General features: G+C 41.3%; 1 protein-coding gene across 1 annotated transcript in view; it reads left to right on the plus strand.

The window, feature by feature from the left end:
• Nucleotides 1-12,611, plus strand: part of LRIG3 (leucine rich repeats and immunoglobulin like domains 3) — a 60,144-nt gene extending 47,533 nt beyond the window's left edge. Inside the window, exons 13-19 of the mRNA XM_003405171.3 lie at nt 1,744-2,064; nt 3,376-3,657; nt 5,146-5,598; nt 6,622-6,780; nt 9,669-9,812; nt 9,913-10,188; nt 11,882-12,611. Coding sequence (XP_003405219.2) covers nt 1,744-2,064; nt 3,376-3,657; nt 5,146-5,598; nt 6,622-6,780; nt 9,669-9,812; nt 9,913-10,188; nt 11,882-12,129 — 1,883 coding nt within the window. The 3' untranslated portion in view covers nt 12,130-12,611. The remainder of the gene's footprint in view (nt 1-1,743; nt 2,065-3,375; nt 3,658-5,145; nt 5,599-6,621; nt 6,781-9,668; nt 9,813-9,912; nt 10,189-11,881) is intronic.
• The last annotated feature ends 332 nt before the right edge of the window (nt 12,612-12,943 follow it).

A 12,943-nucleotide genomic window follows, 5' to 3' on the forward strand; every position in this document is an offset into this window, starting at 1 on the left:
TGCAGATCTAAATCGAAAAACGAGTGTTCATCTCACTAGTACAACCTCTGACCACTCCGCTCCACTGCTGTTTACTATTAGCTGCTACGAAGACCTTTGTAAAAATAAATGTGTGTATAAAACATGAAATCAAAATTTACTTAAATTTGAACAGGTATGTTAAGATATCACAGAGCCTTTATTTTACATCGGCGTTTAAAATTTTACCTAAAACTGGTTTGCTCGGGATTGTTTATTTTGGTCAAGAGAAAAAATAATATATATTTTGCTAAGTTGCAGCATTAATCAGAGCCAGTAGTTTCTGGAAATAAGACTTCTATTGTAGCTTTTGGATCCGAGTAAGTTTCTGGCATTCAGCTATAAGGGCTTAAGCGATTTCCTCCCATGGTTTCCCTCATTTCATAATTCTCTGGTCACAAGGTGCGGACTCTCTCTTACTTAGAGACATATGTGCAGCAACCATAGAATTTTCACTTCCTCCCTTGTCAGTCAGAACATTGATTCACCAGATGAGAATTTCAGAATAATTAGGCATAAGAAGAAACTATCTTGATTACAGCATGCAAGCGTGGCATCGGAAATTAGCGTTAGCGTTATCAGAGCATCCTCCCCATCCAGCAGTTCACACAAACAAAAGCTATTTTGGTAGGTCTAGATGCTTCTTTCTGGGTTTAGACTGCCTCTGAGAAACTGAAGTTCACAAGATAAACTTTTTGAAACAGTAATAGAGAACCAAAAATAACTGCTTAGAATGAAAGAGTTGCTTAGCTCTAATTATAATGTAGCTCGGACAGTGTAGCACAGCAGCTTGATTGATCGGCTGCTCAAACTCCAGGCCAAAGCCAGTGTCTCACAGTTTTGTAGATCCTTTTTCTTCTGCTGTAAGTTTTTTTGTTTTGTTTTGCCCTGGTGGCGCAGTGGTTAAGAGCTCATCAAAAGGTTGGCAGTTCAAATCCACTAGCCGCTCCTTGGGAACCCTGTGGGGCAGTTCTTCTGTGTCCTACAAGCAGAATCCACTCGATGGCAGCGGGTTTTAATACTGGTTCTCTTTTTGGTAAATGGGGTGTTTTTGGCTGATTAGTGATGTTATCACTATTAAGTTCTTAATTTTGCTGTTGCTTATTTGTGAGGGAATCCCTGGGTGCAAACAGTTAATGCTCTCCGCTGCTAGCCACAAAGTTGGTGGTTTAAGTCCACCCAGAGGTACAGCAGAAGAAAAACCTGGCAGTCTACTTCCGAAAAATCAGCCACTGAAAACCCTAGGGAGCACAATTTCACTCTGACAAACATGGGGCCGCCATGAGTCAGAATCAATATGACAGCAGCTGGTTTGGTTTTTTGGTGTATTCGTAGATAACATGGTAAAAATTGTAGTTCCTGAGGTAACATTCAAAGATGACCCATCAGCCTGGAAGTTTCTTAAGTAATTTCTTCTTGTATTTCTAAAAAGCAAGGGGTCTGGCATAAACTGGATTTTCTGATAATTCCAAAATTGCAGTCCCCTCTTAGGCAGTAACAGGGATAAATAGGTCTCAGTCTGTATTTGAAATGAACGAATTGCTGTATCAACACTCTCCCATGGTATCATTTCAATACTGGGACTGCTAGTCCCTCTGTAAAACATATACTAAGGGTCAGACCTAAGCCATTGTTTATTTTGAGCTTCTTGGTGTTCACATTTGAGCAGCATTTGGACTTTAGAGCCTTAACATGGTTTTGTTTCCTCCTCTCCATTCTGAACAGATGATTTTCCAAAACCCCAGATCACGGTTCAGCCAGAAACCCAGTCGGCAATAAAAGGTTCCAATTTGAGTTTTATCTGCTCGGCTGCCAGCAGCAGTGATTCCCCAATGACTTTTGCTTGGAAAAAAGACAATGAACTACTACATGATGCTGAAATGGAAAATTATGCACACCTCCGGGCCCAAGGTGGCGAGGTGATGGAGTACACCACCATTCTTCGGCTGCGCAACGTGGAATTTACCAGTGAAGGGAAATATCAGTGTGTCATTTCCAATCACTTTGGTTCATCCTACTCCATCAAAGCCAAGCTTACTGTAAATAGTACGTGATCGGACTTTTCTTCTTGCATTTAAAGACGATTTTTAGAGACAGATAGCATTTGGTTTCCTTTCCTTCTCTTCTTCCTAAATTCTCTCCTCTCAGCTCATGTTTCACTACCTCACTTTTCCTTTCCCCAACTCCCACTCCACAGAATTAATTCTTGGCTATTTCTAAATAGCATTTATTATGTTCAAAGCAAGGTATTCAGCATGATGAACAACACAGTGATGAACCAGGCACTTTGCTCTTTGGGAGTTTGCAATGTTCTGGTCTGTTGGCGGGAGCCTACAAAGTAGAGTGTTAAAGCACACCGCCTTCAATTCAGAGATCTGGGTTTGAATCCTGGCACACCTGCTTAGGCTGTATGACTCATGGCAAGTTGCTTAACCTCTCTGTGCCTCTGTTTCTACATCTTTAAATTTGGGATAATAGTATCTACCTTTATAGGGGTATCAGGAGCATTAAATAAAATAATGTTTGTAAAGGGCTTAGGAGAATACCTAGAATGTAGTGAATGCTTAGTAAATGCAACAGAGGGTAGCTAGTGTTAATAAAAGGAGCCCTGGTAGCATAATTTTTGAAACCCTTGGCTGCTAACCAAGAGGTCAGTGGTTTGAACCAACCAGCCACTCTGGGGGAGAAAAGACCCAGTGATCTGCTCCCATAAAGATACTAGGAAGCCCTATGGGGCAGTTCTTCTCTGTCCTATAGGGCCTCTGAGTTGGAATCAACTCTACAGCACCTAACAAGAGTAAATGTTAGTAAAAGTATATCATCATTGGCTGTATGTGGCAGGTATACAGTTTTTACAATAGGACCTTTGCTACTTTAATGTTTAACCATTTGTATTTACCATGCTAGAAAAATATGGATATAATTCATTAATGCATTCACTCAACAAATGATTGCTGAGTCCTGGCACAATTTTGAGTATAAAACTATAGGGAAAAACAAATCTAAAGTCATTAAATGTTAATGTGGGAAAGAAAAAACAAAATACATGAAGTGAGTGAGTTCCCTAAGATCTCACAGTTAATTATTGAAGGAACTAAAAAATGACCTGAAAATAGCAGAAAAACCTCCGGTCTGAACATCAGATGACCTGAGCTTCATCCTGACTGTCATCGAGCAAGATACTCTCCCCATCGCAACCTGGTTTCCTTTTACTTAAATTGGGAATAACCCCTGCCTTCCCTATGTAATCGGACTGTTGTAAACATAAAGAAAAAAGGGGGCAGGGGGAGAGGGGGAATGAAAGTGACCCTCTAAAAATCCATTGTACTAACACCTTGATTCTTCTCCTGCTTTCAGTGCTTCCTTCGTTCACCAAGACACCCATGGACCTTACCATTCGCGCTGGTGCCATGGCGCGCTTGGAGTGTGCTGCCGTGGGGCACCCAGCCCCTCAGATAGCCTGGCAGAAGGATGGGGGCACAGACTTCCCTGCTGCAAGGGAGAGACGCATGCATGTTATGCCAGAAGATGATGTCTTCTTTATTGTGGACGTGAAAATAGAGGACATCGGGGTCTATAGCTGTACAGCTCAAAACAGTGCAGGAAGTATTTCTGCAAACGCAACTCTGACCGTCCTAGGTAAGTGACTTTTTTAAGATTCTGTGGTATAAAATTAGTCTTAAAGATACTCGCTCACGCAAGTGCCTAAGTGCTAAGGGGTGAAGATCTACAGGACACTGCCCTTTCCTAGAGAGAACAAATGGTTTCTCGTTAGCTTGGAAGCTGGGAAGTTCATTCCATGTTAAAGTCTGTGGCCAGCGAGATGAATCTGCTCCCTCCTTTCTGAGCAGAGGGGAAAAGGAAAAGAGATTTCCCCATCCCAGTGCTTTCCTGGTGTGCAGGGATCATTGTGCACTCTGCAAAAATAGTGTTAACACTGTAAAGAACGTGTAAGAACATCGCCATATAAACAAATTGGGAAGAATCGACTCTTTTTTTGGCCTGCCATACAAAAAATTGCCACTGAGTGGATCCTGACTCCTGGCGACCCTATGCGTGTGTCAGAGTAGAGCTGCTCCGTAGGGTTTCCCTGACTGTAATCTCTACAGAAACAGATTGCCAGGAAGCCGATCAGGAGAAAGCTTCCGTGCCAGCGCTAGGTGGGTTTGAACTACTAACCTTTATTTTAGCTGATCACAAACCACTCGCACTATCCAGGGGCCTCTGGCCTACCATACTGATCTGGAGATCAGAATTCCTTTTTTTTTTTTTTTAACTTTTCCTAAACAGGTGCTTGAAAAAATGTGAACAGATTTCTCATACATGTATCTTTGAAAGAGTTAATTATGGTAAACTATTAAGACATTAAATAATAAAATAAATTATTTTCAGAGTTTTATAAAGGTCTAGACATCTGGCACTAGAATGTTTCAGTATAAAAACTTAGGCGTTCTGATTTTTTCATCCATCAGCATCCTCTTGTGCATGAAATTCATTTTCTGTTTTTTTTAAATGCCTGAAATTTTTTGCTTCCCTCCCCGCTCATCCAGTTCCCTAAACTTGGCAAGAGAGGTAGTGAGGGGGTAGTGATAAAAATAGCCCCATATTATCTTTGACTGCTGTTATGGGTAAATGGTAGCAGAATAATGAAATCCCAAATGTTGTGTATGTTTAGACTCTTAAAAAGAAAGTGTCCATTAAGTTGTGGGAGAATAAATATTTTAGGTTCCAGTTTGAATTCAAGTGCTAGGTTTTATGATATGGAAGTATAATTTCATTTAAACTTGTTACTGTCCGGTCAGGCCCCAACTCATAGTGACCCCATGCATCACCGTGAACTGTTCCATAGGGTTTTCTCAGTTGTAATCTTTACTGGAGCAGATCACCAGGCCTTTCTTCCAAGGTGCCACTGGGCGGGTTCAAACTGCCAACTTTTCAGTTAGTTGTCGAGTGCAAACCATTTGTGCTACCCAGGGACCTTTGTTCAGGGAGTTAAAAACATAACTTGTCCTCAACATGATGAATGCAATTAACGTGATTACTAAGTTGTGCACATGAGGAGTGTTGAGGTGGTAAATGTTTTGCGACATACATATTTACCACAATTTTTAAAAATTGTCATTTCAGAAACACCATCGTTTTTGCGGCCTCTGTTAGACCGAACTGTCACTAAAGGAGAGACGGCCGTCCTACAGTGCATTGCTGGAGGTAGCCCTCCCCCTAGGCTGAACTGGACCAAAGATGACAGCCCCTTGGTGGTAACTGAAAGGCACTTTTTTGCAGCAGGCAATCAGCTGCTCATTATTGTGGATTCAGATGTCAGCGATGCTGGCAAGTACACATGTGAAATGTCTAACACCCTTGGAACTGAGAGAGGCAACGTGCGCCTCAGTGTGATCCCCACTCCCACCTGCGACTCCCCCCAGATGACCGCCCCGTCATTGGACGATGATGGCTGGGCCACCGTGGGAGTCGTGATCATAGCGGTGGTTTGCTGTGTGGTGGGCACGTCCCTCGTGTGGGTGGTCATCATATACCACACAAGGCGGAGGAATGAGGACTGTAGCATTACCAACACAGGTGTGTAAACAGAAGCTTGGCACAGGTACAGCAGTCATGTGTATTTGTGGTTCTGCAGAAATTTTCTTCTAGAATATATGTCTCGCTGTCTGAGTTGATGTCAGAAGGATGACTCACTTGTTTCAAGCTGCAGAAATATGTTCAGCTACAAATAACACCCCAGCCCAAAATCCAGTGTTTAAAGATGAATATTTTTTGTTAAAAACCTCACTGGAATATAGTGTGGCCTGTGAGGTACAGTCCAAATCACAGAGTGGAACACTCTGACACCTTCACAAGATGCTCATGGAGAACCATGAACACCTCTTCAGTGAGGAGGTTTACTCTCTGCAGCAGTTTTTTGTGCTGTCGTGTGTGTGTGTGCGCGCGTGCGCACGCGCGCGTGCATGTGTACCTTTAAGTAGGACTTGAATAATATGTGGGGAAGGGTCTGTGATTTAATTAATATGTACAAACTCATCTATTTATGAATAATATTAAGCAAGGACTACGGCAGAATCAAACTTAGCTCAAGAGCTTAGGTACTGTCTTGTTGTGAGATGTCAGTTGATTCTGACTCATAGTGATCCCATGTGACAGTAGAACTGCTCCATAGGATTTTCTTGCCTGTAATCTATATAGAACCAGCTTTTTAGGTCTTTTGCCCACGGAGATGCTCAGTGGGTTCTAACTGCCAGCCTTTTGGTTAGCAGCTGAGTACTTAACCATCCTTTCACTAGGGCTCCTTGGTTAGCTACTACCCTGTGAAAATTCTTAAGACCTTACCTTTTTAGATATTTGCTGTTTCTGAAATTTGGGAAGGGCATCTAGTCATGGATAAAGTAGAGATCAGCTCATACTTTGCAGAGGAGCAAAGCCCCAATTTCCTTAACTTGACTACTACATGACCGATACAGTTTTGCTGGAGCAGATCTTCCCGTTTGGTTTGTGCAGAAACCAAACCAGAGTGTACTGTTCATCAGGGACAGCTGTGGGGCAATTACACTTATTCTTGGTTAATAAAATGTTGTTGTTTGATTACAGATGAGACCAACTTGCCAGCAGATATCCCTAGTTATTTGTCATCTCAGGGGACATTAGCTGACAGACAGGATGGATATGTCTCCTCAGAAAGTGGAAGCCACCACCAGTTTGTCACTTCCTCAGGAGGCGGATATTTCTTAACACAGCATGACAGCAGTGGTAAGTGTTTAAAATAAACATGGGCTGAGGTTGAAATCGGAAAACCTGGTGGTGTAGTGGTTAAGTGCTACGGCTGTTAACCAAGAGGTTGGCAGTTCAAATCCGCCACGCGCGCCTTAGAAACTCTATGGGGCAGTTCTACTCTGTCCTATAGGGTCGCTGTGAGTTGGAATTGACTCAGCGGCACTGGGTTTGGTTTGGTTTGGTTTTAGGTTGAGATCATAGATGGAAGGCTGGGGTATAATATATTTCGTAAGGAATGAATACACTGATATTTAAGACTGGCTCAAGGTTACCAACAAGACTAAAACTATATAGTCGTATACCAAAAAAAAAAAAAAAAACTCGATGCTGTCAAGTCGATTCTGACTCATAGCAACCTTATAGGATAGAGTAGAACTGCTTCATGAGGTTTCCAAGGAGGGGCTGGTGGATTTGAACTGCCAATCTTTTGGTTAGCAGCCGAGCTCTTAACCACTGTGCTACCAGGGCCCCATGTAGTCATATACTCTTCTCTTAAATACTAGAAAAATCTTTGTTTCTGACAAGCAAGTTAGGTAAATTTTAGTTCATCCATGCGATATAATGCTTCCTTTACATTCTAAGTATTTTTCGTTTTCCTTCCTTAAAGGATGCTAATTGGTTTCACTAGTAGTCTTAAAAGTCACATGATTTAAAATCATTCTCTTAGAGAAGTCTACTGCTGACCATTGCTTTAAGAACTGTGGTTTTAAGAATAAGGATGGAAGCACCATAATATAGGAGCACCGGCTAGGTTCAAGACCTGCTTCTGTTATTTACTCCCTGTGTAGCTGTGGGCAAGTTGTTTAACTTCTGTTAAGCTTCATTTTTCTTTTCTGTAAACTGGGGATAATTACAGTACTCACCCTGCTGGGTTGTAATGAAAACTAAATGAAATGATAATGTAACACTACACAGTGAGTGCCGCAGGTTAAGAACCGAACAAATGGAAGTTGTTGGTGTTATTTTCAAATATTTTACCATCTTTTTCCACGAACATTTACTGAACATCTCTGTGCTGGGCTCCGTAGTTTGGAGGGAAGCAGGGAAGGAGATTGGTTCTCAACAACATAGATTACTTAGTGGGGAGACACACAATTAAATAATGACAGAATGTCTGTCAAAGGCAGTAGTAGAGGGTATAGGATTAGAAGAGCAGTGCTTAAAATAAAGTGAGTGTCCTAGTTAGAGTTATTTGGTGGCAAAGAGCAGAGACTAACCTTGCTCAAGTATAGTGGGGTTTACAGAAAAGATGCAGTAAAAGCCTCAGGGGAAGAATGGGAGCATAATGTTGCTGAGTTGCATGTAGTTGGGGCCGGAGATGGCCTCACTCAGAGCAGTTCCTAGGGGCCACGAGCTCTACAGAGCCACACTCTGCGTGTTTCCTTCCCTCTGAGACCACCACCTCCCCTGTCAGGTTTCTGCTTCTCAGACATGTGGCCCATTGTGGCATCTTTGACCCTGATAATACCTCCTGTCTTTCAACTGCCTTGTCCACTAAAAAACCAGTTACTGTTGAGTCTGCCCCACTCATGTTGACCCCGTGTGTATCTGAGTAGAAGTGTGCCCCATAGGGTTTTCAATGGCTGGGATCTTTTGGAAGTGGATCTCCAGGCTTTTCTTCGAAGGTCCCTCTGGGTGGACTCAAACCTCCAGAGTTTTGATTACCAGCCAAGAGTGTTAACCGTTTACACCACCTAGGGTCTCTACTAACTAACAAATTCTTTCTGTGCTGTTTAGCTCAAATGCCTGAGAGGAAGGATTTGTTTGACAGAGCTCCTCTTTGAGCTGGATGTTAAGAGGGCATTGGTCAAGTACCATCCTGGTGCTGGTTGTGTCTGACCTTTTGGAAGAAGGAGGGACAATGTTGATGGTATCATGTGATTCAAACCATGGTTGCTTTGGCTGTAGGATTCATGACAAATCAGGTTCTCTTAAAAATCAGGTAGAGCTGGCAATAAGGTTGACGCACCCAGTACAATGGCTGCCATATTTTTACGTAAATAACATGTGCCTCCTACATTTGTTTACCAACTGCACCCTCCCCCCTCCTCGAAGTATGTTCATAAGCACTGTTATGCCAGTTTTTTGAATGTGTTGGCTGTAAAAAAAAGTTAGCATAGCATGTTTACAAAAATACCTCATGGGAGAAGGTGCCATTGGCTAATAAACATAGAAGGTGTGTGCTATTTATGTAAAAATATGGTAATCAAGTCGTCATTACATGTCATAAACTTAATTATTAATCCATCCACCACCACTACCACCAGCAGCCATTGAGTTGATTCTGACTCATAGCAACCCTGTGCGTTACAGAGCAGAACTGCTCCATAGGGTTTTTGTGGCTGTGACTTTTCCTAAGCAGATTCCCAGGCCTTTCTTTTGACGCATCTGTGGGTGGATTCAGACTGAAAACCTTTTGGTTGGTAGCTGAACGCTTAACCGTTTGCACTACCTAGGCATCCATAGGCCTCCAAAATAAAACTAACCAAAAAAAGTTGCTTTCAAGTGGTTCCAACTCATAGGGACCCCATGTGTATCAGAAGAGAACCTCACTCTGTAGGGTTTTCAAGGCTATATATAACCTTTTGGAAGCAGATTGCTGGGCCTTTCTTCTGAGGCACGTCTGGATAGGTTCAAACAGCCAACCTTTCAGTTAGTAATCAAATGCTTAACCATTTGCACCACTGAGGGACACCATAGGCCTCAATATGTTTAAAGAAAAACTGTAAATGTCTACAAATTTTTCTTCTATATGATGTTGTAGCTAAAACTTTCATCTATAAATATGGAAGATGCCAAAGTTGGAGAGAATTGGAATGGTATTGAATAAGAATGGTTTAGTGACTATGATATCTGTTTTAAAGGGACTTGCCACATTGACAACAGCAGTGAAGCCGATGTGGAAGCTGCCACGGATCCATTTTTTTGTCCCTTTTTGGGATCCTCAGGACCCGTGTACTTGAAGGGGAACGTGTATGGTTCAGATCCCTTTGAAGCCTATCACGCAGGTATGTGGTGTTCTCGTGAGAGTACTGTTCTGTTTCCTCGAGGGACTTCTAGAAATGCTGATTTTTTTTCTCCCTGTGATGTTCTCCCAAAATTAAAAAGGGTGCAGTCCTGACCCAAGAAAAGCTTTAATGGACCATTGTGAGCCCAGTCACCTAAAGAAAAAGGAGTGCTACCCATGTCCTCATCCTGCAGAAGAAATCTGCGATCGCAGCGTTAGTAATGGCGGGTTGCCCTCACATGTGAGGAAGCTGGTTAACTCTACTTACTCTCAAAATGAAGGAGCCGGAATGAAAAACTTGTGTCTAAACAAGTCGTCTTTAGAGTTTAGTACAAATCTGGAACCCGCTTCAGTTACTTTGAGTAACTCTTTCCTGGGTAAGTTTATTCAGTTATTAGATACCTTTACTACGGTTTTACTACGGACCCATCTGTACTGCACGTAGCATGTGGGAAAGCAGCAAGAGCTTCAGATGCCAAAGTCGTGAAAAGTGGGTTTTTCATATGATGCAATCACAGCATCGTATTAGTATAAACGTTTCTGAAAGTAAAGTCAGAGGTGGGGTTGATTTTACTTGATTATGTATTTAATCCATAGCTAAGACAGCCTTAGGAGCTTTCTGGGTAACACTGTGTGTGGTATAGTCTAGAGCAAGAGTTTGGAAATGACTTAAGACCTCAGCTTGTCAGCCATGTGGAAAAAGTGGTTTTGGACTACAACAGGCTTTGGGGTGGAGCTGTGTGCGCTGCATGATTGTGGTTTGGTATGTCTGGTTGCTTATAACTGCACCCACAGCAGAAGGGTGGAAAACGGAATCTTACCTAGCAACAACTCCTAGTCAGACAAGCTGGACTACCTTTTAAAGGAGATCCTCGGAGCCTTAAAGCCCAAGTTGCTGTGAGGCACTAGCTGGCAGCGAGATTCGAGTGTGGGCTTTTTGGTTTAGTGCAGGGGGATGATGGATTGAAGAACTGAGATCATCTTTTCATTAAATGGAGATATTGGAAAATGAGCCACAACTTGTCTTGTTTAAAAGAAAAAGCAGAATTTTAAAGTATTTTACCCAGCTTTTAAGAAATTTTATGTTTTGTCAGGGTATAATTATTTATATTGCTTTTTTTTGTGGAAAATATTTATGTAACAAAACATTTGCCATTTCAGCATTCTTCACTTGTACAATTCAGGGACATTAATTACGTTTATCATGTTTTCAACCATTACCACTATCCATTTCCAGATTTTTCCATCACCCTTAACAGAAGCTTAATGTTCGCTAACCAGTGAGTCCCCCTACATTCCTTTTTGAAAAAAAGTGAAAATACGTTTTATATGCCTGAGGCAAGAATTTGAGTCAATTGAATAAAAGTTCGCTAAAGTTAAAGCTGAAAGGGCAAGAGATAAGGATTACTTTAAAGAAACCATCTACATATTAAAACACCAGACCCATTGCCGTGGAGTTGATTCCGACTCTACTGTTAACATATATTAATTTTTATGTTACTATTCAAATGCCCTTCATAGAGAATTGTGAGCTTTCAAGTACTGAAGCTAGGAGTTAGGGGAACTTATGCAGTTCTTTGCTCAACAATTAATATAGGCCATGAGAGGTGATAAAAAATGGTTCATTTATTCAGTGGGTGTAAGAGAGAGTACAAATACCCTTAGCTCCGTGCTATAAGCATTCTGTCCATACGTAGATACAGACCTCAGTAGTATAATTGAGGTGTCCCTGGGTGGTGCCAATAGTTAAGCACTTGCCTGCTGACAGAATGTTGGCGGTTGGAGTCCAACCAGAGGCACCTCAGAAGAAAGGCCTGGAGATCTGTTTCCAAGAAATCAACCATTGAAAACCCGTGGAGCACAGTTCTACTCTAACACATATGGGGTGGGCTTGCCATGAGTCAAAATCAACTCCATGACAACGTTTTTTTTTTTAACCATAATTGAACTTGTAGAAAACTGTTATTCAGGTTAATGCCAACGTGTAAGATGCTGCTTCATCTGAAATATGTCGTGTTGATTTTTATGCTAGCAAAGGACCCATATACTCAAGGGGTTTCTTTGTTTCAGGTACATTTGGGAAGCCTCTGAGGAGACCTCACCTGGATGCCTTTTCAAGCTGTGAACAGCCATCAGACTGTCAGCCAAGAGCCTTTCACTCGAAGGCTCATGCTTCCCCAGACTTGAACTCTGAGGCTGAGGAAGATGGGAAATTTGAAAGGACAGATTTTCAGGAAGAAAATCACACATGTTCCTATAAACAGACCTTGGAAAACTACAGGACTCCAAATTTTCAGTCTTATGACTTGGATACATAGACCAAATGGGACCAAAGAACTGTTCTAACATACTACCTCAAGTGGATTTTATTTAAAAGAAAGAGAATCGTATGTTTTTAAATGGAGCTATGAATTCTAAAAGGACAAACTGCCTTATTTATACAGATCAACCACAATTACAAAAAAAGTTATAAAAAATTTATACAGGGAATAAGTTTGATATAGGAATATCATTTTAAACTATTTTATAACGTTGTTTTATGCAAAAAGGTATCTTATGTAAATTAATGGTATAAATCCCACGACTGTTTTATGTATTTTTATAATGCCAGATTTCTTTTTATGGGAAATGAGTACTAAAGCATTTTAAATAATACCTGTCTTGTACCTTTTTTGAATAGCGGTCCCTTCATTTTGTTTTGCACATCACTTTTAATAAAAAGTGTCATTTTCATCACAAACTCCCATTTATACAATAGCACATTGTAAGTAGCATTCTGTCCTTGCTACAATTATTACTGTTTCCACCACATTTTGGGCTCAATTATTTCACATGATCACATCTCAAATTGATGACAGTTATGTTTAGCACATCATAATGTGAGTAAAAATGACTATTCTGCCCAGCTCCCAGAGTTGTTGGGATACAAATTCAAGTCAGATTAGGGTAGATGAAAGCAAAGTGTAAACTATAAGGAGCTACAAAGTTTCAGGGTACATTAATTGGTTCCTAACTCTATAAAAGATCAGTTGTTATAGCCTGGTATAATACAGCGCAGCAACTTTGCTTAAATCACTGTCCAAACCAGGTTTCCTTAGTTATAGTAATGCCTAATGTGGTCTAGTGCTTGTG

The sequence above is a fragment of the Loxodonta africana genome, chromosome 4 (genome assembly GCF_030014295.1).
Source record: "Loxodonta africana isolate mLoxAfr1 chromosome 4, mLoxAfr1.hap2, whole genome shotgun sequence".
Classification (NCBI taxonomy): Eukaryota; Metazoa; Chordata; class Mammalia; order Proboscidea; family Elephantidae; genus Loxodonta; species Loxodonta africana.